Source organism: Coregonus clupeaformis, chromosome 26, assembly GCF_020615455.1.
Source record: "Coregonus clupeaformis isolate EN_2021a chromosome 26, ASM2061545v1, whole genome shotgun sequence".
NCBI classification, from domain to species: domain Eukaryota; kingdom Metazoa; phylum Chordata; class Actinopteri; order Salmoniformes; family Salmonidae; genus Coregonus; species Coregonus clupeaformis.
In genome coordinates this window covers 9844059-9870780 of record NC_059217.1, presented here as the reverse complement: position 1 = coordinate 9870780, position 26722 = coordinate 9844059, and the positions used below count along the sequence as shown (strand labels likewise).

Here is a 26722-nt window from a genome sequence, read left to right as displayed (position 1 = left end):
ACACACGTGCACACACACACTCACAATGCTGAACCGTAGGTTAAAGCCTGCTGGCTCTGCAACAGCTAGGAAACATGAGTCAAACACCCACAAACCATCATGGGACTTTGATGACGTAGGCGTATTGTTTTCTGTGTGGGAGGGAGTGGAGAGTTAGAGGGGGATGGAGGGACGTAGGGGTGGAGGAGAAGGAAGGATGAAGGGATGGGGAAGAGGAGGGGAGGAGTTGAACGTGGAGATGCTCTGTTAGGAAGAGCTGGCAGGCAGGGAAAGACGAGTCACGCTGGTGTCACGGTAACCAGGCCTCACCCCGGCAACCCCCCATTCGCACAGCATTGGGGCCGTTGAGGTGTTGAACTTGAAAGCATCACAAATAAGTACTCTGCCTCGGACTCACCTGGCAGAAGACAGGCTTGTAGCGGTCTGAGAACAGCAGGGTCAGCTCCTCCGTCTCATACTCCTGGGGCAGCCGGTCCACACAGAGGCACTTAGAGTGGAGGTGGTGACCGTCAGTCAGCTGGTTCACGTCTGTCCACTGGACCATGACCGCACGGTCCCCCTGAGGTCGCCCCAGCAGCTCCGACCGCGCCCGCGACGCTGAGTCCTTCTTCATGTACTCCACGAAGCCGTAGCCCTTGGAGTGTCCGGTGAGCTCGCTGTAGACCAGGAAGCAGCGCTCGATGTTTCCGTAGGCGCGGACCAGGTCCTCCAGCTGCTGGGCGGTGAAGGTGTGGGGCAGGTTGGTGAGGCAGAGCAAGGAGTCTGTGGGCTGGAGCTGCACCGTGATGTCCCGGCCACGCATGTTGCTCTGGTGGAGGGAGTGGATGGCATCCTGAGCCTGGTCACCGTTCAGCAGGGTCACAAACGCTGGAGGGACACGGATAGGGACGCACAGAGACAGGGAAATGGACAGAGATACACAGAGACAGGGAGACAGGAATACACAGAGACAGGGAAATGGACAGAGATACACAGAGACAGGGAGACAGGAATACACAGAGACAGGGAAATGGACAGAGATACACAGAGACAGGGAGACAGGAATACACAGAGACAGGGAAATGGACATAGATACACAGAGACAGGGAGACAGGAATACACAGAGACAGGGAAATGGACAGAGATACACAGAGACAGGGAGACAGGAATACAAAGAGACAGGGAAATGGACAGAGATACATAAAGACATGTACGGGGACACCGACAGGGAGACAGGGACAGGGACACACAAAGACAAGGAGAAACACAAACACACAGACAGAGAGAACAATAGACACATTCACACACAAACACACACACACACACACACACACACACACACACACACACACACAGGGAAACATGCATAGAGACAGAGAATGGGAAAGAGAGGGGTACAGAAACATACACACCCAGAGAAACACAGAGATACACAGAGAGAAAGACCCACATTAGCTGGGAGCAGCCTGGAAAGAATCCACTCACTGACACACACATATTTATCCTGCTTCTAAACACACAGTGACAGAACAGAACAGCATGATAGATCACAATAACAGGATAGGTGTTTACAACATTACAGTCCAATAAACAGGCTTAATCAAAACTGAACACCCCCCCCAACACAGCCCCCCAGTCCCCCCAAAATGCCAACGCAGTGATTCATGGGCCGTGAAATGAGCCGGTAATGAATTGATATGGAATGTGTAGCGTTGCCAAAATACCCCTCAGCCGAGCAAACTTTGAGCCTGAGCCCACTGTAGCAGCATCTGTCTAACTGACTGACTGGCTGTCCGAAACACGTCCATGTGATTGCTAGTTTTAAAAGAATATCGAAATTCAACTTATTTTGCGATTGCTGGCCGTCTTCTTCATAACTGACTGTTAACTGTGTTAACCATTTAGTGCCTGTGGTAGGTCCGTGTTGATCTGTGTTGACTATTTACTGAGTGAACTAATATCTATACACTGCTGGTGAAAAGTTTTAGAACACCTACTCATTCAATGGATTTTCTTAATTTTTACTATTCTCTACATTGTAGAATAATAGTGAAGACATCAAAACTATGAAATAACACATATGGAATCATGTAGTAGCCAAAAAAGTGTTAAACTAATCAAAATATATGTTATAGTTGAGATTCTTCAAATAGCCACCCTTTGCCTTGATGACAGCTTTGCACACTCTTGGCATTCTCAATTTGAAGAATCTCAAATGTAAAATGTATTTTGATTTGTTTAACACTTTTTTGGTTACTACATGATTCCATATGTGTTATTTCATAGTTTAGATGTCTTCACTATTATTCTACAATGTAGAAAATAGTAAAAAATAAAGACAAACCCTTGAATGAGTAGGTGTTCTAAAACTTTTGACCGGTAGTGTATATAAGTATTTTATTGCTATTATTCTCTCCCAGTCGACATCACTTAAACGCGAGCAGAGTTTGTGTATCCTAACGCACTTCCAGTGCTCAGAGAATGTTGCTGATACATTATTACACAGGTGAGTCTGAGAGAGGTGTCTGTGTGTGTGTGTGTGTTTGACTGTGTGTGTTTGTGTGTGTGTGTGTCTTTGCCTGTGTGTGTCTGTTGAGTGCGAGGGAGGGAGAGGGATGTGTGTACTGTAGAGTTATGACTAATGATTCGAGAGACACTGGCTCAGTTTAGCAGTGATCCCACTGGCGCCTGACAACTGATGTAACTGTGGAGCTGAACCCAGAGCACTAATGTGATGTCAGGATTGTTCTATCAGACGACACCAGAGAGGACCACTCTCCCACGTCCCACCGGCTTCTAGAACTCACAGCTCCATGTGCACCACTTCACATTCCATTAAAGCATTCATGCACGCCATCCCGCCCAGCAAATCAATTAACTCAACGTTCTAATACTCAAACTGCATGATGGATCTATTTCTCTGAGCTGAGACAGTAATCTGGTTATACCGCGGTGAGTACAGTAACATAACACTGTATGATGTCTTAGGCCTACTAAATGATGTCTTCCTTCTAAAGCTTTCTGTGTCTCTCTTTCTGTGTTTCTCTGTCTCTCTCTCTTTCTGTGTCTCCCTGTCTCTCTCTCTTTCTGTGTCTCCCTGTCTCTCTCTCTCTTTCTGTGTCTTCTTCTGTCTCTCTCTCTCTCTCTCTCTCTCTCTCTCTCTCTCTCTCTCTCTCTCTCTCTCTCTCTCTCTCTCTCTCTCTCTCTCTCTCTCTCTCTCTCTCTCTCTCTCTCTCTCTCTCTCTCTCTCTACTCCAAGGAACGGGGACTTACTAAATGGAACAACGCTGCTCAACATCTTCTAAATAGCTTACATAATAATCTTATAAGGCAGAGGCACTCCAGAGCCTGCTGACAGATTTTCAGGCAAACGTTTCTCTCCAAAACACAAAGAGGCTCTTAATTATGGGGTGGCGATTGTTCTGTATTTTTATTTCTATAAGGAGCGTGTCGTATGGCAAGGGGAGAAAGAAATAAGGAATCTTTGTGGAATCATCTCAAAGCCTACAATTCTACATGCCATGTTCCTTGGGAAGTAGCTAATTAAAAACACAGGAGATTAGGCACTAAGGAGGACAGCTAAGTCTATGATGGCTAAATCACATGCAGTTTATTGTGTAGAACACTGGGTTTAGTTCACCTACTATGCTCCTGTCAATGCCATACCGTAGATGACACCTTCTCTGTTCCTACACTATGGCCATGCTTGTTCTGCATGCACCCAACAGATGGTAACACATTTCAACAGGCAAGGCACAGCTAGAAAGATAGACCTTTAGCCTGTAGCATACACCATTTGGTTGCCGTTGAAAGCCCAAACTAGGCCCTATCTTCTGACTTTCAGCATGTCAATTAAGGAGCAAATCACAATAGGCAAAGCCAGGGTTCTTCTGTCTCTCTGCAAACACACACACACAATCTGGATATAAACACACACAGACGCAACAGACACGTGTCAACACAACAAGGTCAACTCAAGTATAACTCTTTCATAGCAACAATAATGTTTTCTCCCCAATACCGTAGCCCTGAGATTTCTTTCTCTCCCTACCTGACAGCTAACAGAGAGCGAGAGTGTGAACACATTTCACTATTATCTCAAACTGATCATCAGAGCAGCACTTCAATTTGCATGACTCTTATCAGGCACCCTGGTCTTTTGTCTTCTGCATACGAACCACCCACCCACACTCTCCACTCAACTCCATCACTTACTGCTGCTCCCCCCAGCTCTAGCCTCTTCAGCCCCCCAGAACCAGGCTCTCTAGCCCCCAGCCCCCCACCATGAGTGGCCAGGGAGTGGGTTACCTTCCCACGCAGGGTGGGGGATGGAAGACTTGTTCAAGCTCAAGTGGACCAACACACCGCCCAGTGCTAATGCACACAGTGAGTGGAACCTCTTTTCTCTCCCACCTATTCTCTCTCTCTCTCTCTCTCTCTCTCTCTCTCTCTCTCTCTCTCTCTCTCTCTCTCTCTCTCTCTCTCTCTCTCTCTCTCTCTCTCTCTCTCTCTCTCTCTCTCTCTCTCTCTCTCTCTCTCACCCATTTCCCACCCCTCTGTCTTTCCATCACTCCCATCCCGCTTTCGCTCAACTACTTTATCTCTCCCCTGCAATCATTCCATCCATCTCCCCTTAAATCACACCATCCCTCTCTTCCAAAACCATTCCATTCCATCCCTTGCTCGATACCCCATCACTCGTACTGTTCCCTACCCCTCCATCTCTCAGTCACTGCATCCCTCTCTCCCACCACCCCTATTCCACACCACTCTCAATCTCTCACTCTCTCCCTCCCAGAAACCCACACATAATTTCCATCTCTCTTTCTCTTTCTGTCTCTCTCTCTCTCTCTCCCTGTGTGTTCCGCAGACTAAATCTTTACCATAAGTCCCCCAATAGACCTCTGAACCACGCCATTAAGTCTAACACCCACGCCACCACAACCTGAAAATATCACTCTCCCACCACAACACACATGGCTTCCATCTCCTTTCTGTAGAGACTGAAACTAGCCCTGTCTATATGGTCTGTTAGCCACGATAACATGATGAATACACACTCTAGAGAAGTAGAGAGGACACATATAGCCACCTGCTCTCTAATTTAGATTGTCAACAGTGTTAAGGTCAGTGATGGGAAACCCACAGCTAAGGCCAGGGTGACCGTGAACTGTTGATGCTACATTGGTCAGAACTGATAAGGGACTAAGTGGAATGGAAAACACATGAATCTCAATGTAGACCTGCTGGTATTGACGACCACAATGGAAATAAGTCGTAAGCTTATCCTCAATGATTCTTAATTAAGTGCATCCTTTTGTATGAGTACCTTGTTTTAAAATGATAAAATTAACTAAACTTAACAACAAAAAAATACGATTGATAGGGTCCGTCCCAAATGGCACCCTTTTCCTTATACAGTGCACTACTTTTCACTATGTCGGGAATAGGGTGCCATTTGGGACACAGACGTAGTGTATGGTCAGATTGTGGTCCTCTGTAGCTCAATTGGTAGAGCATGGCGCCTGTAACGCCAGGGTAGTGGGTTCGATCCCCGGGACCACCCATACGTAAAAATGTATGCACACATGACTGTAAGTCGCTTTGGATAAAAGCATCTGCTAAATTACTTATTATTATTATCCCTGAAGGGAGAAACTCTCTGAAGGGAAGTGCTATCTAAAATAAGACTATCCAAACACGGGTTCAGAACATTGAATGAAACTTAACTATTATCTGTGCTAGTGATATAAACAGGATTCAGAACTATATCTGATATAATGATGATTCATATGAGTCCCATGCACAGTACAGCTGCCCTCAAGGATAAAATATTGCCTGTATGGAAGGTAAGCAGCACACAACAATTTGGTGTTGGGTTCTTTGTGAGTTTCAGGCCTGTTGGTTTTGACAACCCACTGCAGAGGGTCAGCGCAGTGTGTGTGTGTGTGTGTGTGTGTCCAGGTTCAGTAACAGGGACTTAACAGGGAACATCTAGCTAGCTATCCTGGCGATATCAATCACATAACACACATGGCCTGGCATGTGGGCTGCTGCTCTCATTTACAGATACTGAGTCACACAGCACACAGATGGACAGATGACGATGGATTGAGAGGGGGGGTAGAGAGAGAGAGAGAGAGAGAGAGAGAGAGAGAGAGAGAGAGAGAGAGAGAGAGAGAGAGAGAGAGAGAGAGAGAGAGAGAGAGAGAGAGAGAGAGAGAGAGAGAGAGAGAGAAAGGGGAGAGATGGAGAGAGAGAGCGAGAGAGAAAGGGGAGAGATGGAGAGAGAGTGAGAAAGAGAAGGAGAACGTGAGAAAGAGAGAGAGACTGAGAAAGAGAGAGCGAATGAGTGATTGATTGATTGATTGATTGATTGATTGATTGATTGAGAGAGAGAGAGAAAGAGAGATCTGCCTGCAGTCGTCCTCAGAGGTAACTACAGGGCCGAGAGGTCTCAAGTTGTATTGTCAGTTAGAACTGAGTCATAGACAAGTAGACCCATAATGGATTGTTCGCATTATACAATAATAATAACGCTAATAACAAAAAATTGTCTATTTGGGTATTGTCTATTTTAATATCGAGGAGTTTTCGATTTCTCTGGTCATAGGAACAACATGAACTTGTGCCTGAGGCGGATGCGGTGCACATCGAGTTTCGCCATCAGGTGGAAGACGGTGTCCCCCCTCTCTGGTCAGTCTCACCGGAGGAAATGAAGGAGAGAGCATGGACCGTGAGAGGCAGACCCTCTGCTGCTCTCTCCCTCCGCTCAGACTAATGCCGTGTTCAAAACAACTGGGTAATCTCCAACTTCTGACTTCAGTGTGTTCAAGACAACTGGGAACGTGAGAAAAAAAAGAGATCTGACTGGGAAAAATAGTTTTGAACGGTCATCTAACTCTGAAACTTTATTTATTTTTATTAATTTTTATTTCACCTTTATTTAACCAGGTAAGCCAGTTGAGAACAGTTTCTCATTTACAACTGCGACCTGGCCAAGATAAAGCAAAGCAGTGCGATAAAAACAACAACACAGAGTTACATATGGGGTAAACAAAACGTACTGTCAAAAATACAACAGAAAATATATATACAGTGTGTGCAAATGTAGCAAGTTATGGAGGTAAGGCAATAAATAGGCCATAGTGCAAAATAATTACAATTTAGTATTAACACTGGAGTGATAGATGTGCAGAAGATGATGTGCAAATAGAGATACTGGGGTGCAAATGAGCAAAATAAACAACAATATGGGGATGAGGTAGTTGGGTGGGCTAATTATAGATAGGCTGTGTACAGGTGCAGTGATAACTTGAGTATCTTTAGCTATCTAGAACCTAAAAGGGTTCTTTGGCTGACCCCATAGGATAACCCTTTGAAGAACCCTTTTTGGTTCCAGGTAGAACCCTTCCAACAGAGTGTTCTAGATGGAACCCAAAAGTGTCCTACCTGGAACCAAGAAGGGTTCTACCTGGAACCAAAAAGGGTTCTCTTATGGGGACAGCCGAAGAACCCTTTTGGAACCCTTTTTCTAAGAGTGTAGAGCTCCGACGTTCCGTCCTGAAGTTCACCGGTGTCATATTTTGACCTTGTTTTTTCAGAGTTCCCTGTTGTCTTGAAAGCACCATGACAATCAGATGCAGGTACCATCAATCCAGTAAAAAAAAAAAGCAAATCATTTACAAATAATTTCAATTTATGCTCACCTGTGCCTCGCAAGCGCTGCACCAACTGATCTATTTTGTTATCAAAGCTTGAGTTTTGAAATATATTATGGACAATATTGGTAGGCCAGACATATAGCCAATATGCTGTGATAATGTATTAGGCCTACTGCACAAACCTCATTCCAACAGAACTATTTTTATTAGGTTAATCTGAGCGGTAGATCTCAGCTTTTAACTGCGAAAGTGATCTTGACTCAGAAAAGGTTGGTGCCACTGCCATAAGACATCCTTTCCACAGAGGTTCTACATGAAACCCAAAAGAGTTCTACCTGGAACTAAAAAGTGTTTTACCTGGAACCAAAAAAGAGTTATCCTATGGGGACAACTGAAGAACCCTTTTTCTAAGAGTGCAGTGTCTTCATTATGGGGACAGTACGGCTCACACAAAAGGCCCATTATGTGGCCAGGATTCCCCTGCTGACCCCTTCCATTGTCATCCCAGCGGACAGTTCCGGAACACCACGCATACCTTTGGAATTCCGAATTCCGCTCCGGGGCGCTCTATGGAAGCTCTATGGCTGGCTTGGAAATTCCCAGGGATGGGATTGGGCTGGGAGGCCAGGTAATGACAGATGCTAACTGTTAAATCACCTCCATCACACTCTTTAATGAGGTAGTCATAAGGAGTCCTCGCAGCGGCGCATCACTTTAATTTGCACAGTGAGTGCACTGAAGCGAAGGCAGAGTAAAGTTTACACAGGTGACGAGGAGCGAGAACTACCCCTCATTACCTAAAGAGACAACCAACTTCTGAGCAACGTCCTGGAGCAAATCCTCACAGAAAGAGAGAGGGACACAGTCAGACAGACACACACAGACTTGCACACGTAAGCTCTAATAAGCACAAGAAGCCCCTAAATGAACTGAAATGTCTATATGGGGACGGATCTGATGTTACAGATGGAACAGACATACGTCTCAATTATTGGTAATGGGCAGGGGGTTGGGAACCTTATAAACCCTCACATACACATGCTAGTCCACTCTCTGTCACCCATACTGTCGCTAGCCTCCTCCAGGCAAGAGAGACAGGCTGCAAAACACGATGTGAGACTCCTTTGAATTCACTCTGTTGTTTTTTTTCCCAAAGGAATCATTGCACAATTCTCATTCCCAGGAATTCTCCAAAACATACCACTTATTTCACCCAGAAAACCCTCCCTATTGGGTAGCCCATGTTTCAGGGCAAACCAAGCCATCTGCATCCCACAATCAGCACAGGGAATATATTATACGACAGTGTCCGCATCCCAAACGGCACCCTATTTCCTTTATAGTGCCCTACTTTTGACCAGAGCCCTATATGGGACCTGGTCAAAAGTAGTGCACTAAATAGGGAATTGGGTGCCATTGGAAGCGAAGCTAGTGTTTCACACCAATTAAAACCATGGCCCAATAAAAGCACATAAAAACTGTATCTACATTTCCCCAAAGGGAAGATGAAATTTACACCCCATACGTACAATGATAGATATTATATCCAAACGAAACATGCTGTTCAGCTAATTCAGCATTAAGCGTACACAGTGTTTGTACACACACACAAGGCACGAGATGAATGGTGAGTAATGTACACTCGTTATCTGGTGATTTACAATGGTTTGAGTCCATTTATGGCCCTGTGGTCTTTGGTACTGTGCTGAGGAAGTTAGGGAGGATGGGGGAGAGTTTGAGTGTGTGTGTGTGAGAGTGGGAGAAAGGGGTTCTAAGGGGGAAGGGAGACTGCGAGACAGCGTAGCAAGGTTGACTAAGGGTTCATGGGTGGGAGGTGAAACGGGGGGGAGGCCGGTGTTTCAGCTGGGGGGGTGAGGCCGGTGAATCAGTGTTTAAGGCAGGGATCAAACTAGGTTCAGAAGCTGGTTGAGAGAATGCCAAGAGTGTGCAAAGCTGTCATCAAGGCAAAGGGTGGCAATTTGAAAAATCTCAAATTTAAAATATATTTTACTACATGATTCCATATGTGTTATTTCATATTTCTGATGTCTTCACTATTATACTACAATGTAGAAAATAGTAAAAAATAAAGAAAAACCCTTGAATGAGTAGGTGTTCTAAAACTTTGGACCGGTAGTGTAGCACGAACACAGAAACATGTACACACACACATACACGTACATACAATCACACACACAGAGACTTTTCTCCCTCTTTTTATTTCAAATTTCACTCCCTCTCACCTTTCCCTTTATTTCTCCTATCCCTTCTTTATTGTTGTCTATAATCTTTCTCTCTCTCTCCATTTCAAACTCTGCACTTGTGCATTTCTATGAGTTGGTGCCTTGGAGAGAGCACTGTTTTTCCAAGCGGGACCCTGTCCTGACACCGGAGCTGGGGGTCTGTGAGGTGACAAGCCTGGGGAGGTTGAGTGGTTAGAGAGATGGATCATGGTGCTCACATTCAACCCACTACACCTCTAACTAGGGAATTCTCCACAATGTAGAGGGACATATAAGACCCCCACATGGCACAGAGACATAAGACCCCTCCTCAGCACTCACTCACACATCCCACAGCCTAGAGACCACATAGTGGTGAGGGAGGTGGGAACAGGCAGAGAATGGTCAACAGGACACAAGATTCTCCCATTGGACAGTGCTACCTCGGGAGGGGGGAGAGGGCTCGCGAGAAGGTTGGGGAGGGGGGTAAAGTTACAAGGGGTGATCCAAGATTGCCCACAGTGTGGTCTGGGGAGGGGCGAGAGGGGTTGCTGGGTGTTGCTGGTTGGGGAGATGGTGATTGACAGGGGGAAGGTTACAGTGTAACACCTGCTAATCAGGCATGGGGTTAACACGTTGTGGTGAGCCTACTGCTCAGTCAGCTATTCTGGAACACCAGAACACACACACTACTCAGAGATTCTCTCTGTGATAGACAAAGATAGATGACAGAGTTAAAATGCTATCAGATCCTTTCTGGGGGAGCTGTGATCGACTCGCTGTGTCTGAAGTTAAAGATTACTGATCTTGACAATACTGGTCCTGGCCTCAGAGATAACACTACTGTGCTGCTGTGATATGGTATTAAAACATGAATACCTCAAGATAGACAGCTCTCTCTCTCTCTCTCTCTCTCTCTCTCTCTCTCTCTCTCTCTCTCTCTCTCTCTCTCTCTCTCTCTCTCTCTCTCTCTCTCTCTCTCTCTCTCTCTCTCTCTCTCTCTCTCTCTCTCTCACACTCTCTCTCTCTCTCTCTCTCTCTCTCTCTCTCTCTCTCTCTCTCTCTCTCTCTCTCTCTCTCTCTCACACTCTCTCTCTCTCACCTCTCTCTCTCTCTCTCTCTCTCTCTCTCTCTCTCTCTCTCTCTCTCTCTCTCACACACTCTCTCTCTCTCTCTCTCATCCTCTGACTGATAATCTCTCTGAAGTTCTGCCACTTTCAATTGACATTTGATTAAAAATAGTTCTGTCTACATCTTTTAATTCAAAACGGCAATCATTAGAATTCCACTAACACTGACGCATCAAGTTCTGCAACTAGCTACCTTCTCTAAAATGAGCGAAGCTATTTAAAGCGTGGAAATCTATTGATTTGAGAGAAAGAGAGAGAGAGAAAGAGAGAGCGAAAGAGAGAGAGTAGAGAGGAAGAGAGAGAGAAAGAGAGCAAGAGAGAGAGCGAAAGAGAGTAGAGAGAGAGCGAGAGAGAGAGAGAGAGAAGGAAAATGGAGCTGTCAAAATATCACAAAGGGATCCGCATTTAAAACAATAATTACAGTGTGGAAAAAGAAATGACAGTCTGACGTCCTTTATATACTTCTACTGCTACTTCAGGACCCATCCTACCTTGACACAGCGGTCTGTTGGAATAATTAACAGTGTGACGTGAGCCGTGGATAAGGACGTTTCTCAACACACACAAACACACACATACACATAGTGGATAAGGCCATTTCACATTAAGCTCTCATGAGCCATTAAACACCTTTAACCCCTGACATGTTGCCCTCTGCTATCACAGCTGTTTGGAGATCCGCATTTCAAAAGGTATTCGATTTCAGGTGTTTGGCTCTCCCTCTCGCGCTACTCTAAATATAGGTATCCCCTTTAACTTGACTTCCCAGGAAAGGAAAGTGGACTGGACAGACATGGTGGGGTTGTTCTGTGAACTGAAAAGGATGTTGATGGTTTGTAGACGTGGTTTGGTTTACCTGTCCCTTTGTTGCGGTCCACAAAGCAGTACTTGAGCTCGTACTCTCTCAGAATCTCATGGACCTCCTTCAGAGAGAGAGAGAGAGAGAGAGGGGGGGAGGTGTAGAAACAGAGAGAGGAGAGTTTAAACATGGGGAAAAGCAGGATCCTTTGGAACAACGGAACACACTAACGTCGCGGTGTTCCGATGGGACACTTTTCCCCCTCAGAAATACTTTTAGAAGTCTTTGATGGAAGGTTTCCCTATTATAATCATTCTCTTGTATTGGGGAATTAGATCAAACATATCCTCAAGTTGAATAGCTTTTTGGGCTCTTTATCGAGAACACGTAGTTTACACTCACAGGGGAGATACATCCCCAAAACATATGAATCAGAATATTAAGACACTAAATCAGACACCCTTCCACCCACACATTTAAAATGGTTATATTTAAGTCATTTAGCAGAGGCTCCTATCCAGAGCGACTTACAGTCAAAGCATACTACCCACCAACCCATACATTATCTGACAGAGGTGAGGGCAGAGGTCAAAGTGCAGTGGTTACTGTAAACTTCCACATGAACCGTGGGGGTAGTGGTGCCTGCATGCTGCCTGAGAGAAGATGTATGGCTGGTCTCTGGGGAACTGTAAACATGACTTAGTTAAAAACATGGCCTGGGGAGGTGCCGAGCAGAATGCAGGCAGGCAGGAGATGGGCTGTATATAAAAAAATCAGAGAGAGTCGTGTGTTGTTTCACCTCTCCGTTCCGTTTCGCTCAACGCTACCCTCTCCGCCCCAACACACACACACATACCCACGCTACGAGTCATCCTCTTATCGCGGAAGGCCACACACACCCACGTAGGGTCACTCGTAGCTAAAAACAGAGCAGCTCTTATGGGATGTAAGAGGAAATCAAAGCACTTCAACAAGCCCACTCTCTCTCCACTGCTCCTTCATCCCAGGGTACTGTACAGAGAGAGCAGAGCAACGTGTCCCGTAGGTAGATAGATGACTATCTGATTCACATCCCAGAGAGAGAGGAAGAGAGAGAGAAAAGAGAGAGAGAGGGGGAGGAAAGAGGGAGAGCTGTACAGCCAGCACAGCAGCCCGTTGCTCTTCTCTCTCCCCCTCTCCCTTCTTCCCTCCCTCTTTCTCTCCCATTCTCTCTCTCCTTTTAAGCCCAAGCACACACCGCTCACTGCTGTGCGCTTCACTGTGTTTGTATGTCTGGGGTGAGATTAAACAGAGCTGTTGTATTTCCTCAAACTTGTATGTCTCTTGTGCTCACAGATCGGAGATGGGTAAAGGCAGCGAGGCCGAACTAGCCTGCTGACAAACCTCCATTAAGCCACTCTGAAGCTCCACACCCGCTGAGACAGTTTAGACCACTTTAGACGCTTTAAACATGCATGCTGTGTCAGACCATGCCGTGCTGTTCTGTGCTCCTCTATTTCTACACTGTGTGCTGTGATGAGTGTTCATGGCGTTTCTACATCTAAAGGTGGTGACATTTTGAGCAAAGCCAGTTGGTCCCAAAGCATCAGTCCACCAACCACCCACTCCAGTCCCTGCGGTGTGTGTCTCTGCTTGGTTGTGACTCCTAGATGTGTCCTGCTGTGCTGGCAGTGGTCTGACATTAACGGGATACTTCAGGATTTTGGCAATGAGACCCTTTATCTACTTCCCCACAGTCAGATGAACTCGTGGATACAATTTGTATGTCTCTGCGTGCGGTTTGAAGGAAATTGCTAGCATGCTAGCGGATACCCATAGACTTCCAGTCATTGTGCTAACATTGGCTCATGAAACTACCTCTGACTTTCTTCATAGTGGACACAGAGACATAAAAATATAGTGTATATAAAGTGTAATATTGGGATGCAAAACCAAAATGTAATACATTTCAACTCTATATCTGACATGGTACAGGTGTATTCTTTTTTAAGCCCATAACCATGTGTGTGAGGTGTATACTTTTGTTTCAACGTAGATTTGTTTAAGACTACCAATAAAAACACTCTGTGTGACCCTGATTTAGCCCACTGCAGTAAAAGGTTAAACAGTACAGGGAGAACTTAACTCAGTTAACAGGAAACAGCGGTATACGTACGTATGCTGTCTGTTTCTCTTACTGAGAGAGAAAGATATCTGAATGCGTCCCAAATGGCAGATCTCTAATTCACTCTACCATACGAGGCACGGAGGGGAGCTGTCTAAACTCATCTCCACTCAGAGAGAGATATACTGTGTACACAACACAACACAGAGAGCCTCTCTCTCTCTCTCTCTCTCTCTCTCTCTCTCTCTCTCTCCCCCTCCATCCATCTCTCCTTCTAATGCGTCTCTGTCCACAGACGATAATGGGTCTTAAATGAGTAGAAAGCCCTTCCCGGACACAATAATCAGAGATATGGATTAAGGCATACTGTACATCAGGACTTGCTGTCTCTCCTACGCACAATCCCAGTCATTAAAATGTAATCGGCCTAGAAATAATTTTAGCGGTGGTCTGGGCAGGCTGTGGCCCATACCAAGGATGCGTCCCAAATGGCACCCTATTCCCTCTATAGTGCACTACTTTTGACCAGGGCCCATATAGGTGCAATTTGGGACACACCTCCAGTACAGGCCAGGCAGACCTTGCAGGCAGGCAGGTGAGGTGACCAGAGCAGAACAGATTCCCTTAGCTAGGGCTAATAGATTTGCACAGGGAGTGACAATCATTGATTTACACCTCAGCTCTTAATGCACCAGACACACGCACGCACGCGCACACACACACACACACACACACACACACACACACACTCACCCACACGCACACACACACGCACACACACACACACACACGCACACACACACACACACACGCACCTACTCCCCAGTCACATAAGCTTAATCAGATCGTTTACAAACACACGACAGTGGCCTGAGAGGATTTGGGGTAAAAGTCTATCCTGTCTGAGAGACTGACCATGTGTGTCAGTGAGAAGGAAGAGAGAGAGGTCATGCTCAACATGAGCTCCTGATTTATTTCCGTATTTTTTGTTTTTAGAATGAGATAAACACTCGAATCTAAAAAGAATTCAAGACAAAAAGTGATGAACAACAACTTTATTAAATCAGAATAGAAAAAAAAAGTAACTTTGCGCCTCAAATTAAGACGTTTTGACTCTTGCTAGCAAGCTACACAACAAAAACCTAGCCAGCAGGCTAACAAGCCAGCCAGAAAATTGAGCTAGAACAAACCTAGCAAGGGGAGTTAATACAACTACACCAAACTGAGTGAGTAAATCAAAAAGAAGCACGGACTCTAACTTTAAACATATCTTCTGTTTTTGTGCGTGAAGATTTTTCACTCTTTTTGCTGGTTTTTTAGCTAAACAGGAGCTAGCTAGCAACAGCAGCAGACAAACAAAACTGGTTGCCATGGCAACAGTGCAGCAGAACAGAGCAGCAGCAGCAGTAGTAGCAGAGTCCACAGGCACCATGTCCCCACTCCCCCTCAGCGTCCATTCTCTACCCCCCAGAGGCCATAAATTACACAACGAGGAAAGCTTTTAAACAGAAACTACTAAAGGGGAGGCCAGAAACCCTTTTCACAGACCTTTAAAAAAACGGTGATTTTTACATGTACATTTACATCATTTAGCAGACGCTCTTATCCAGAGCGACTTACAACTTGGTGCATTCAACTTATGATAGTCAGTGGGACAACCACTTTTTTTTTTTTTATGGGGGCTTGGGGGAGGGGGAGGGGGTAGAAGGATTACTATATACTATTCCAGGTATTCCTTAAAGAGGTAGGGTTTCAAGTGACTCCGGAAGGTGGTCAGTGACTCCGCTGTCCTGGCGTCGTGGGGGAGCTTGTTCCACCATTGGGGTGCCAAAGCAGCGAATAGCTTTGACTGGGCTGAGCGGGAACTGTGCTTCCGTAGATGTAGGGGAGCTAGCAGGCCAGAGGTGGATGAACGTAGTGGCCTCATTTGGCAGTAGGGTCTGATCAGAGCCTGAAGGTAAGGAGGTGCCGTTCCCCTCACAGCTCCGTAGGCAAGCACTATGGTCTTGTAGTAGATGCAAGCCTCAACTGGAAGCTTTCTCACTGACCAGCCAAATGCATGGCGCTCAGCAGTCTGCTCTCACTACCCATCCATAAAGAAAGAGGGAATCTGTAATGGGTGGAAGCTGAAAGTCAAAAGAGACAGACGAACCTGCTCAGGGTGAGTGTGAGCAAACAGCAACCAGACATCCACACCTTAGGGGAGCTCCTAACCAAGGTGCGGACAGAGCAGGACAGCAGCCTTGCAACACAGCTGAAAGAAGTTCAGCAAGAGAGAGAGACGGACTCAAGAGCGAGCTGGCTGATCTAACAAAGGAGGTGAGAGAGCTCCAAAAAGACAGGCAGAGCAGTAATAACGAGCTGACCACACTAAGAGAGGAGCTGCAGGAGAGAAAGAGAACAGAGGACAGGCTGCAGGAGCTGCTAGATCACCACTCTATAACCTGCCCTCACACAGCAGAGGAGCCCACCTCAACCAGCCAGGCCTCCCCAGCCCTGCCGGCTGCATGCCTCCCCCAGCCCCCAGAACAGTCTCCCACTGACAGCGGCACTGGCACAGACCAGCCACACCCTAGCTCCAACACCCACCAACCCCAACTCTACCCCCTCCAGTCCAGAAGAAACACTGGCTGAGATTGTCCTGTTGATGGACTCATATGGGAAGTTTGTTCAGGAGAATAAACTTTTTCCTAGACACAAAACGAGAAAGGTGTGGTGCCCAACAACGCAGAGTGCCATGGCGCTGCTTGATAAGGCCCAACTCGGGTCGCCAAGCCACATAATCATACACACCGGAAGCAACGACCTGCGTGCTCAGCAGGAGAGGGTGGCGACTTCACTACGGGAGTGATTGAGAAAGGCCTCCGCAATATTCCCCAACTCAAGGATCGTGGTGTCAACCCTTCTACAGAGGAAGGACTTCCACCCTGCCACAATCCAAATAATAAACGCCAGCCTCTCCCGGGACTGTGCCCTGCGACCCAATGTACACCTGGCCCACCATCCCACCCTCGATCTGGACTGTCTCTATGACCATGTTCACCTGTACAGGGAGACAGTCCCCATCCTTGCTAAGAATCTCAAAGACGTCGCTTTAAACCGCATCCTGACCTCTCCACCCAGGAACAGCAGAGCAATCTCCACCCCCCCGAGATCACCGAGACAACACCCCGGACCAACACCCTGGACCCCACAGCCACGACCACAGCACCACCAACCTCAATGCCCACCACAGCCAGCGCAGCACAGACCACCCCAGCCCAGCTTCAGACCCACCCAGACGAGGCCTAACACCCCCCTCCCCCCCACCGCAGACCCACACCTGGAGGAGCCACAGCCCGGCAGGCAGAGCTATGCACAAGCTGTGAGAGGAGCAACTGGCCCAGCTCCCACCAACGAAATGAGTGACATCAAACAAATGCTGAATCTACTATGCTGTGTGATAGGCCGAGGGTCATGGTAAGATGAGCACAAGAACTCCACCATCCTCACACTACATCCAGCCAAGTGGCATGACACAAATACTATCTTAAATGATAAACAAATCACATTTGCATAATAAGAGTTTACGTTAATTGAAAAATCTTATTTTAATAGTTCTTGTTGGATTGTGAGTGTTTATTTCATTTTGAAGGTAAAGAAAAAACAGTTATGAAATCTTTTTACGTTGCATGTTGGAATTTACAAGGATTGAAGTCCTCTGCTTTTGGGCTAAAGAGCAGAAACCCAGACTTCCTTAAAGAAACTGATGATGTTGATATTGTAGTACTACAGGAAACAGCAGAGGTGATGTTTCCACTGGCTGTCCACTAGGTTATAGGGAGATAATCGTACCATCCACCAAATTAAAAGGAATCACACAGGGCAGAGACAGGGGGAATGCTAATATGGTATAAATCTGAACTAACTAATTCCATCGAATTGATCAAAACAGGATAATTATTTATCTGGCTTAAAATCAATAAGGAGGCTATCTTAACAGATAAAAACGTCTTCCTCTGTGCTACATACATTCCCCCCTCAGATTCACCCTACTTCAATGAAGAGAGTTTCTCCATTCTAGAGGGGGAGATTAGTCACTTTCAGGCCCAAGGCAATGTTCTGGTCTGTGGAGACCTGAATGCTAGAACAGCAGAAGAACTAGACACTATTAACAGTCATGGGGACAAACACCTACCGGGAAGCAACAACCTTTCCCTCCCCACATACCCCCCCAGAAACAACTATGACAAAGTGAAAAACGAAAATGGAGTACAGCCCCTGAAGCTCTGTCGAACACTGGGTCTTTACATAGTTAATGGTAGGCTAAGAGGGGACTCTTTTGGTAGGTACACCTACAGCTCATCCCTTGGCAGCAGTACTGTAGACTACTTCATCACCGACCTCAACCCAGAGTCTCTCAGAGCCTTCACAGTCAGCCCACTAACACCTCTCTCAGACCACAGTAAAATCACAGTGTATCTGAGAACAGCAGAACCCAACCATGAAGCATCACGGCCCAATAAATTACATGGTACTAAACAGGCCTATAGATGGAGTGCAAACAGTACAGAAATCTACCAAAAAGCAATTAGTAGCCAAAAAATACAATCTCTCCTGGACAACATTTTAGCCTTAACATTCTCCTACAGCAATGAAGGTGTAAATTTGGCCGTTTGAAACATAAACTTTATATTTGACAAATTAGCCTCCTTGGCTAATCTAAAGAAACATAAGAGCAAACCAAAAATAATAGATAATGAAAAATGGTTTGATAATGATTGCAAAACTCTAAGAAAGTAATTGAGAAATATATGTAATCAAAAGTCCCAGACAACAAAAATATACGCCTTCAACATGGGGAAACACTGAAGCAATACAAACACACCCTAAGAACAAAAAAAGAACAGCACATTAGAAATCAGCTGGATGTAATTGAGGAATCCATAGAATCAAACCACTTCTGGGAGAATTTGAATAAATTAAACAAACCTCATAATGAGGATTTGGCTATCCAAAATGGGGATATGTGGAGAAATCACTTTGCAAACCTCTACAGCAATATAACAAAAAGCCCAGAACAACAAGATATACAAGAACAATTACAAATCCTTGAATCTGCAGTCAAAGACTATCAGAATCATGTGGATACCCCAATTACAGAACAAGAATTATTGGACTATTAACTTTGCACTCTCCAACCCAAAAAGGCCTGTGGTGCTGATGGTATTTTAAATGAAATGATCAAATATACAGACCACAAATTAAAATTGGCTATACTCAAACTCTTCAACATTATCCTAACTGCAGCTATTTTCCCCGATATTTGGAACCACACCAATTTATAAAAATGGAGACAAATTTGACCCAAATAATTACAGAGGAATTTGCGTTAACAGTAACTTGGGGAAAATTCTCTGCAGTATCATAAACAGCAGACTACATCACTTCCTTGATGAACACAACGTCCTAAGCAGAAGCCAGATTGGATTTGTAAAAAAATATCGTACAACAGACCACATTTACACCCTCCACACTCTAATTGACAAACAAGTAAACCAAAACAAAGGCAAAATCTACTTGTGTTTTGTAGACTTCAAGAAAGCATTTGATTCAATTTGGCACGAAGGTCTTTTTTACAAACTAATAGAAAGTGGTATTGGAGGGAAAACATATGATGTTATTAAATCAATGTACACTAAAAACAAATGTGCGGTTAAAATCGGCAACAAGCAAACATACTTCTTCTCTCAGGGATGTGGAGTGAAACAGGGTTGCCCAATAAGTCCAACACTATTTAACATCTACATTAATGAATTGGCAAAAACAGTAGAAGAATCAGCAGCACCTGGTCTCACCCTACACAACACTGAAATCAAGTGTCTGCTGTACGCAGATGACCTGGTGCTACTGTCTCCCACTAAGGAGGGGTTACAGCAGCATCTAGAAAATCTGCACAGGTTCTGACAGACCTGCGCCCTGACCGTTAATCTAAAAAGAAAACAAATATAATGATATTCCAAAAAAGATCCGGAAATCAGGATGACAAATATAAATTCTATTTGAACACAGTTCTATTAGAACACACCAAAAATTACACGTATCTAGGACTAAATATCAGCAACACGGGTAGCTTTCAGATGGCTGTGAATGAGCTGAGAGACAAAGTAAGAAGAGCATTCTATGCCATTAAAAGGAATATTAAAATCGAAATTCCAATTAGAATCTGGCTAAACATTTTCCAATCAGTTATAGAACCAATTGCTCTGTATGGCAGCAAAGTTTGGGGTCCGCTCTCTAATACTGAATTTACCAAATGGGGCAAACATCCAATTGAAATACTGCAGAGTTTTGCAAGACTGTATTGCAAGTGCAAAGAAAAACTCAAAATAACGCATGTAGAGCAGAATTGGGCCAATACCCTCCTTATTCGAATAGAAAAAAGAGCCATCAAATTTTACAACCATCTAAAAACAAGTGACCCCAAAACATTCCATCACACAGCTCTACTATGTCAAGAGATGAAACAAGAGAAGAGTCCCCTCAGCCAGCTGGTTCTGAGGCTCAGTTCACTAACCAAAACCAACCTCATAGAGCCTCAGGACAGCACTCAGAAAATCTGGCCCAACCAAATCATCACAAAGCAAAAATATAAATATATCACCTATTGGAAAGATACCACAAAAAATCAAAGTAAACTTCAATGCTGTTTGGCTCTAAACAGACAGTACATGGTGGCAGACTATCTGACTACCATGACTGATAGAAAACTGAGGAAAACAATGACTAGGTACAGACTCAGTGAGCACAGTCTGGCTATAGAGACCGGTCGTCACAGGCAAACCTGGCTGCCCAGAGAGGACAGGCTGTGCTCACTCTGCCCCCGGGGAGAGGTAGAGACAGAGCTGCATTTCCTATTACACTGTGACAAATATTCAGACCTAAGATAATCTTTCTTTCCCAAAATTATCATTCAGTACAAAGAATTTGAAACTATAAAATAGGAAGAAAAAATCAAATATTTATTGGGTGAAAAGCCAAAATGTGCAATTTTGCCAGCCAACTATGTGTCCTCCTGCCACAACCTGAGGGACAGCCAGTGAAAAGTGTTATGTAATGTCAATAATATTTCCTATTTTGTTTTGGCTTTCATACCATGTCATGTGTCTTCTCAGTCATGTTGAAACTGGTCGACTACTATTGCTTTAATGTATTGTTATTCTCATTAATATTGTTGTAGTTGCTGTTAATGGTAATCCCATTTCCACTACTACTATTATTGCTGTTGGTCCCACCATTTTGGTTATATGTATACTTTGACAATGTAAGTAATTTAACTTGCCATGTCAATAAAGTCTATTGAATTGAATTGAGAGAGAGAGACAGAGAGGGACAGAGCGAGGGACAGAGATAGAGACAGAGAGAGAGACAGAGAGAGAGACAGAGAGAGAGACGGAGAGAGGGACAGAGAGAGGGACAGAGAGAGGGGCTGAGCGGGAGTGCATCTGCAACAAACAGCCAGCCAGCCTGTGAGTTTAAGCTCTGGGTAGATACTAGAGGGTCAGCATAGAACACTGAATGGCTGCTGGCACCTAGTATGGGAGCTCTTCATGCCCTTGACCCATTCATTCCCGAGTGGCGCAGTGGTCTAAGGCACTGCATCTCAGTGCTTGAGGCGTCACTACAGACTCCCTGGTTCGATTCCAGGCTGTATCACAACCGGCCGTGATTGGGAGTCCCATAGGGCGGCGTAGGCCATCATTGTAAATAAGAATTTGTTCTTAACTGACTTGCCTAGTTAAATAAAGGTAAAATAAAAAAAAATATATAAAAAAAATTCAAGTATATGATTACCTAGATACAGTATGAAAGTCCCACTAAATCATGGATCATGTCCCACGCTGTTTTTGAATGGCTTTCAAGATTATACAGTGCATTCGGAAAGTATTCAGACCCCTTGACTTTTTCCACATTTTGTTACGTTACAGCCTTATTCTAAAATGGATGAAATTGTTTTTTTCGTTTTTTTCTCATCAATTTACACACAATACCCCATAATAACAAAGCAGAGACAGGTTTTTGGAGATTTTTGCAAATGAATAAAAAAATGTAAACTGAAATATCACATTTACATAAGTATTCAGATCCTTTACTCAGCACTTTGTTGAAGCACCTTTGGCAGTGATTACAGCCTCCAGTCTTCTTGGGTATGACGCTACAAGCTTGGCACACCTGTATTTGGGAAATGTCTCCCATTCTTCTCTGCAGATCCTCTCAAGCTCTGTCAGGTTGGATGGGGAGCATCGCTGCACAGCTATTTTCAGGTCTCTCCAGAGATGTTCGATCGGGTTCAAGTCCGGGCCACTCAAGGACATTCAGAGACTTGTCCTGAAGCCACTCCTGCGTTGCCTTGGCTGTGTGCTTATGGTTGTTGTCCTGTTGAAAGGTGAACCTTCGCCCAGTCTGAGGTCCTGAGCGCTCTGGAGCAGGTTTTCATCAAGGATCTCTCTGTACTTTGCTCCGTTCATCTTTCCCTTGATCCTGACTAGTCTCCCAGTCCCTTCCGCTGAAAAACATCCCCACAGCATGATGCTGCCACCACCATGAGTCACTGTAGGGATGGTGCCATGTTTCCTCCAGACGTGACTCTTGGCATTCAGGCCAAAGAGTTAAATCTTGGTTTCATCAGACCAGACAATCTTGTTTCTCATGGTGTGAGAGTCTTTAGGTGCCTTTTGGCAAACTCCAAGCGGGCTGTCATGTGCCTTTTACTGAGGATTTACTTCTGTCTGACCACTCTACAATAAAGGCATGATTGGTGTAGTGCTGCAGACATGGTTGTCCTTCTGGAAGTTTCTCCCATGTCCACAGGGGAACTCTGTCAGAGTGTCTATTTATTTTATTTTATTTTATGTCATTTAGCAGACGCTCTTATCCAGAGCGACTTACAGGAGCAATTAGGGTTAAGTGCCTTGCTCAAGAGCACATCGACAGATTTTTCACCTAGTCGGCTCAGGGATTAGAACCAGCGACCTTTCGGTTACTGGCACAACGCTCTTAACCACTAAGCTACCTGCCACCCATCAGGTTCTTAGTCACCTCCCTGACCAAGGCCCTTCTCCCCCGATTGCTCAGTTTGGCCAGGCGGCAAGCTCTAGGAGGAGTCTTAGTGGTTCCAAATTTCTTCCATTTAAGAATGATGGAGGCCACTGTGTTCTTAGGAACCTTTAATGCTGCAGACATGTTTTGGTACCCTTCCCCAGATCTGTGCCTCGACACAATCATCTCTGAGCTCTACGGACAATTCCTTCGACCTCATGGCTTGGTTTTTGCTCTGACATGCACTGTCAACTGTGGGACCTTATATAGACAGGTGTGTGCCTTTTCAAATCATGTCCAATCAATTGAATTTACCACAGGTGGACTCCAATCAAGTTGTAGGAAACATCTCAAGGATGATTAATGGAAACAGGATGCACCAGAGCTCAATTTCGAGTCTCATAGCAAAGGGTCTGAATACTTATGTAAATAAGGTATTTCTGTTTTTGATATTTAATACATTTGCACAAAAAATTAAACCTGTTTTTCCTTTGTCATTATGGGGTATTGTGTGTAGATTGATGAGATTATTATTTTTTAAATCCATTTTAGAATAAGGCTGTAACGTAACAAATTCTGGAATAGTCAAGAGGTCTGAATAATTTCCGAATGAAGACACAAAACTATGAAATAACAGATATGGAATCATGTAGCAACCAAAAAAGTGTTAAACAAATCGAAATATATTGTATATTTGAGATTCTTCAAATGGCCTCCCTTTGCCTTGATGACAGCTTTGCATTGGCATTCTCTCAACCAGCTTCATGAGATAGTCACCTGGAATGCTTTTCAATTAACAGGTGTGCCTTCTTAAAAGTTAATTTGTGGAATTTATTTCCTTCTTAATGCGTTTGAGCCAATCAGTTGTGTTGTGACAAGGTGGGGGGGGTATACGGAAGATACCTTATTTGGTAAAAGACCAAGTCCATATTATGGAAAGAACAGCTCAAATAAGCAAAGAGAAACGACAGTCCAGCATTACTTTAAGACATGAAGGTCAGTCAATATGGAACATTTCAAGAACTTTGAACGTTTCTTCAAGTGCAGTCGCAAAAACCATCATGCGCTATGATGAATCTGGCTCTCATGAGGACCGCCACAGGAATGGAAGACCCAGAGTTACCTCTGCTGCAGAGGATAAGTTCATTAGAGTTATCAGCTTCATAAATTGCAGCCCAAATAAATGCTTCACAGAGTTCAAGTATCAGACACATCTTAACATCAACTGTTCAGAGGAGACCGTGTGAATCAGGCCTTCATGGTCGAATTGCTGCGAAGAAACCACTACTAAAGGACACCAATAAGAAGAAGAGACTTGCTTGGGCCAAGAAACACGAGCAATGGACATTAGACCGGTGGAAATTTGTCCTTTGGTCTGGAGTCCAAATTAGAGATTTTTGGTTCCAACCGCCGTGTCTTTGTGAGATGCGGTGTGGGTGAACGGATGATCTCTGCGTGTGTAGTTCCCACCGTAAAGCATGGAGGAGGAGGTGTTATGGTGTGGTGGTGCTTTGCTGGTGACACTGTCTGTGATTTATTTAGAATTCAAGGCACACTTAACCAGCTTGGCTACCACAGCATTCTGCAGCGATACGCCATCCCATCTGGTTTGGGCTTAGTGGGACTATCATTTGTTTTTCAACAGGACAATGACGAAACACACCTCCAGGCTGTGTAAGGGCTATTTTACCAAGAAGGAGAGTGATGGAGTGCTGCATCAGATGACCTGGCCTCCACAATCCCCCGACCTCAACCAAATTGAGATGGTTTGGGATGAGTCGGACCGCAGAGTGAAGGAAAAGCAGCCAACAAGTGCTCAGCATATGTGGGAACTCCTTCAAGACTGTTGGGAAAGCATTCCAGGTGAAGCTGGTTGAGAGAATGCCAAGAGTGTGCAAAGCTGTCATCAAGGCAAAGGGTGGCTATTTGAAGAATCTCAAATACAAAAGATATTTGTTTAACACTTTTTTGGTTACTACATGATTCCATATCTGTTATTTCATGGTTTTGATGTCTACACTATTTTTCTACAATGTAGAAAATAAGAAAAATAAAGAAAAACCCTTGAATGACTAGGTGTTCTAAAGCTTTTGACCGGTAGTGTATATAATTTGACATATATCTTAAATGACCGTGTTTTCATGAATTTGATAATATAATCTTGAAGGCCATTCAAAAAACCGTGTGGGACATGATCCAGGAAGTAGGCGGGACTTTCTTACCATATGATAACATAGGTATTACTTCCACTGTATGTGGAAACATGACTGTGCCACGACTGAGTGTGTCCCCATATTCAACTCTGACCTCCTGTTCCCTGTACTGTCCCTGGTGACTTCCTCTATGGAGTGTCTGACAGGTGGCTCACAATAGCACATCATGGATCACACACACACACAAGGCTGAATAGTCTCACTTCATAGGACATCTCGTAGGCTGGTCTAACAGGCTTGCTCCACTGCGGCATCGATGAGGGTTTAACAACCTTGTTTCCTCTCCTCCTCCTCATCCCCCTCTTCTCCTCTGCTACTCGTCTATCTGATGAAATTTTCATGCAGTGTTACAGTACCCACGAAGCCCAGAGAGAACAAGAACAAGCTGATGTACACTCAATCAGATCTCACTCTCTCCCTCTCTATGACTTCTTCTCTCTCACTCCCTTTCTAACACTCTCCTCCTCTCTCCCTCTATCGCTCTGTCCTCTCCTTTATCCTCTCAGGGGTCTAAACACTATCTCCTCTTAATCTCTCTCTCTTCTCTCTCTAAAGGCATGGTTCATACCTGGGCTCGTTTTCCGGTCACCTCATCTGATCTCTCCCCCCGTCTCTGTGTGTCCCTGGAGCTCAGGAATCAGGTGGGGGCACATCGGCACATTGCCGCCTCAGCAGCATGGCAGAGGCACGTCACACATCATGGCACCAGCAAAACCACCACACTGACTGAGATATACAGAGAGCTGGCACCAGCAAAACCTCACAGATAAAAGCTAACCCAGCCACAGAGGTTACAATGGGCTTTCAAAGGCAAAGCTATAATGATATGTTAGTACCTTGCAATTCTTTCTAAGTGCATTGAAGCTACAACTCATAACAGCCACTTCAAATGTACATAGATATTAGATAACATAATTAAATGGTTTGTGCTACATAAGTAAAATTACCTTTTGAATGTGCAGCTTTAGTACCATAAGCAATTACATTCTTTTACAGTTCAACTGCTCTGTGAATGATTGGAAATACAGGTTTCTGAAGGTTTACAGGTTTACAAAGTCAATCAATCAAATGTATATTATAAAGCCCTTTTTACATCAGCAGTTTTCACAGTGCTATACAAATACCCAGCCTAAAACCCCAAAGAGCAAGCAATGCAGGTGCAGAAGCACACAAAGTCTAAGGATATCTGTGGGGAAATAGATCACAATATGTCATGTGGTGTACCCAGGTGTTTTAGTCAGAATGCACATGAACTATAGTGATTTTAAGTGTCAGTCCCAGCTTCGGAAATATAAACTGGAAAAGGAGAATGAACACAGAATTGGACTACAATGATATAAAGATATCCTGCTCCCACCAGGGAGTGAGTCGCAATAACAGCTTCTGAGGCAGTGCCTTAGACAAACAGGCAAATAGATAGCATGACAGACAACGAGATGGGCTCTGGTAAACAGGCTGCTCCTTCTTGCTTCACTCTCTCCTCCACCGGCTAGCAGAAGGCCAGAAGCAGGCAGCAAACTCTCTCTCTCTCTC

The 26722-nt window shown here is 44.7% G+C and overlaps 1 protein-coding gene across 5 annotated transcripts in view; it reads right to left on the bottom strand.

Annotated features, from left to right (window-relative positions):
* The window catches only part of LOC121540447 (ribonucleoprotein PTB-binding 2), an 80072-nt gene that overhangs the window by 42072 nt on the left and 11278 nt on the right, over positions 1-26722 (bottom strand). For 4 of the 5 annotated variants that reach the window (XM_041849319.2, XM_045207735.1, XM_041849321.2 and 1 more), the window contains exons 2-3: positions 11852-11918; positions 398-867 (exon numbers count right to left, since the gene is read on the bottom strand). In XM_041849319.2, the coding sequence (XP_041705253.2) occupies positions 398-867; positions 11852-11918 (537 nt within the window). Of the gene's footprint in view, positions 1-397; positions 868-11851; positions 11921-26722 lie in introns of those variants that run through there. The other variant, XM_045207736.1, reaches the window with a different exon arrangement.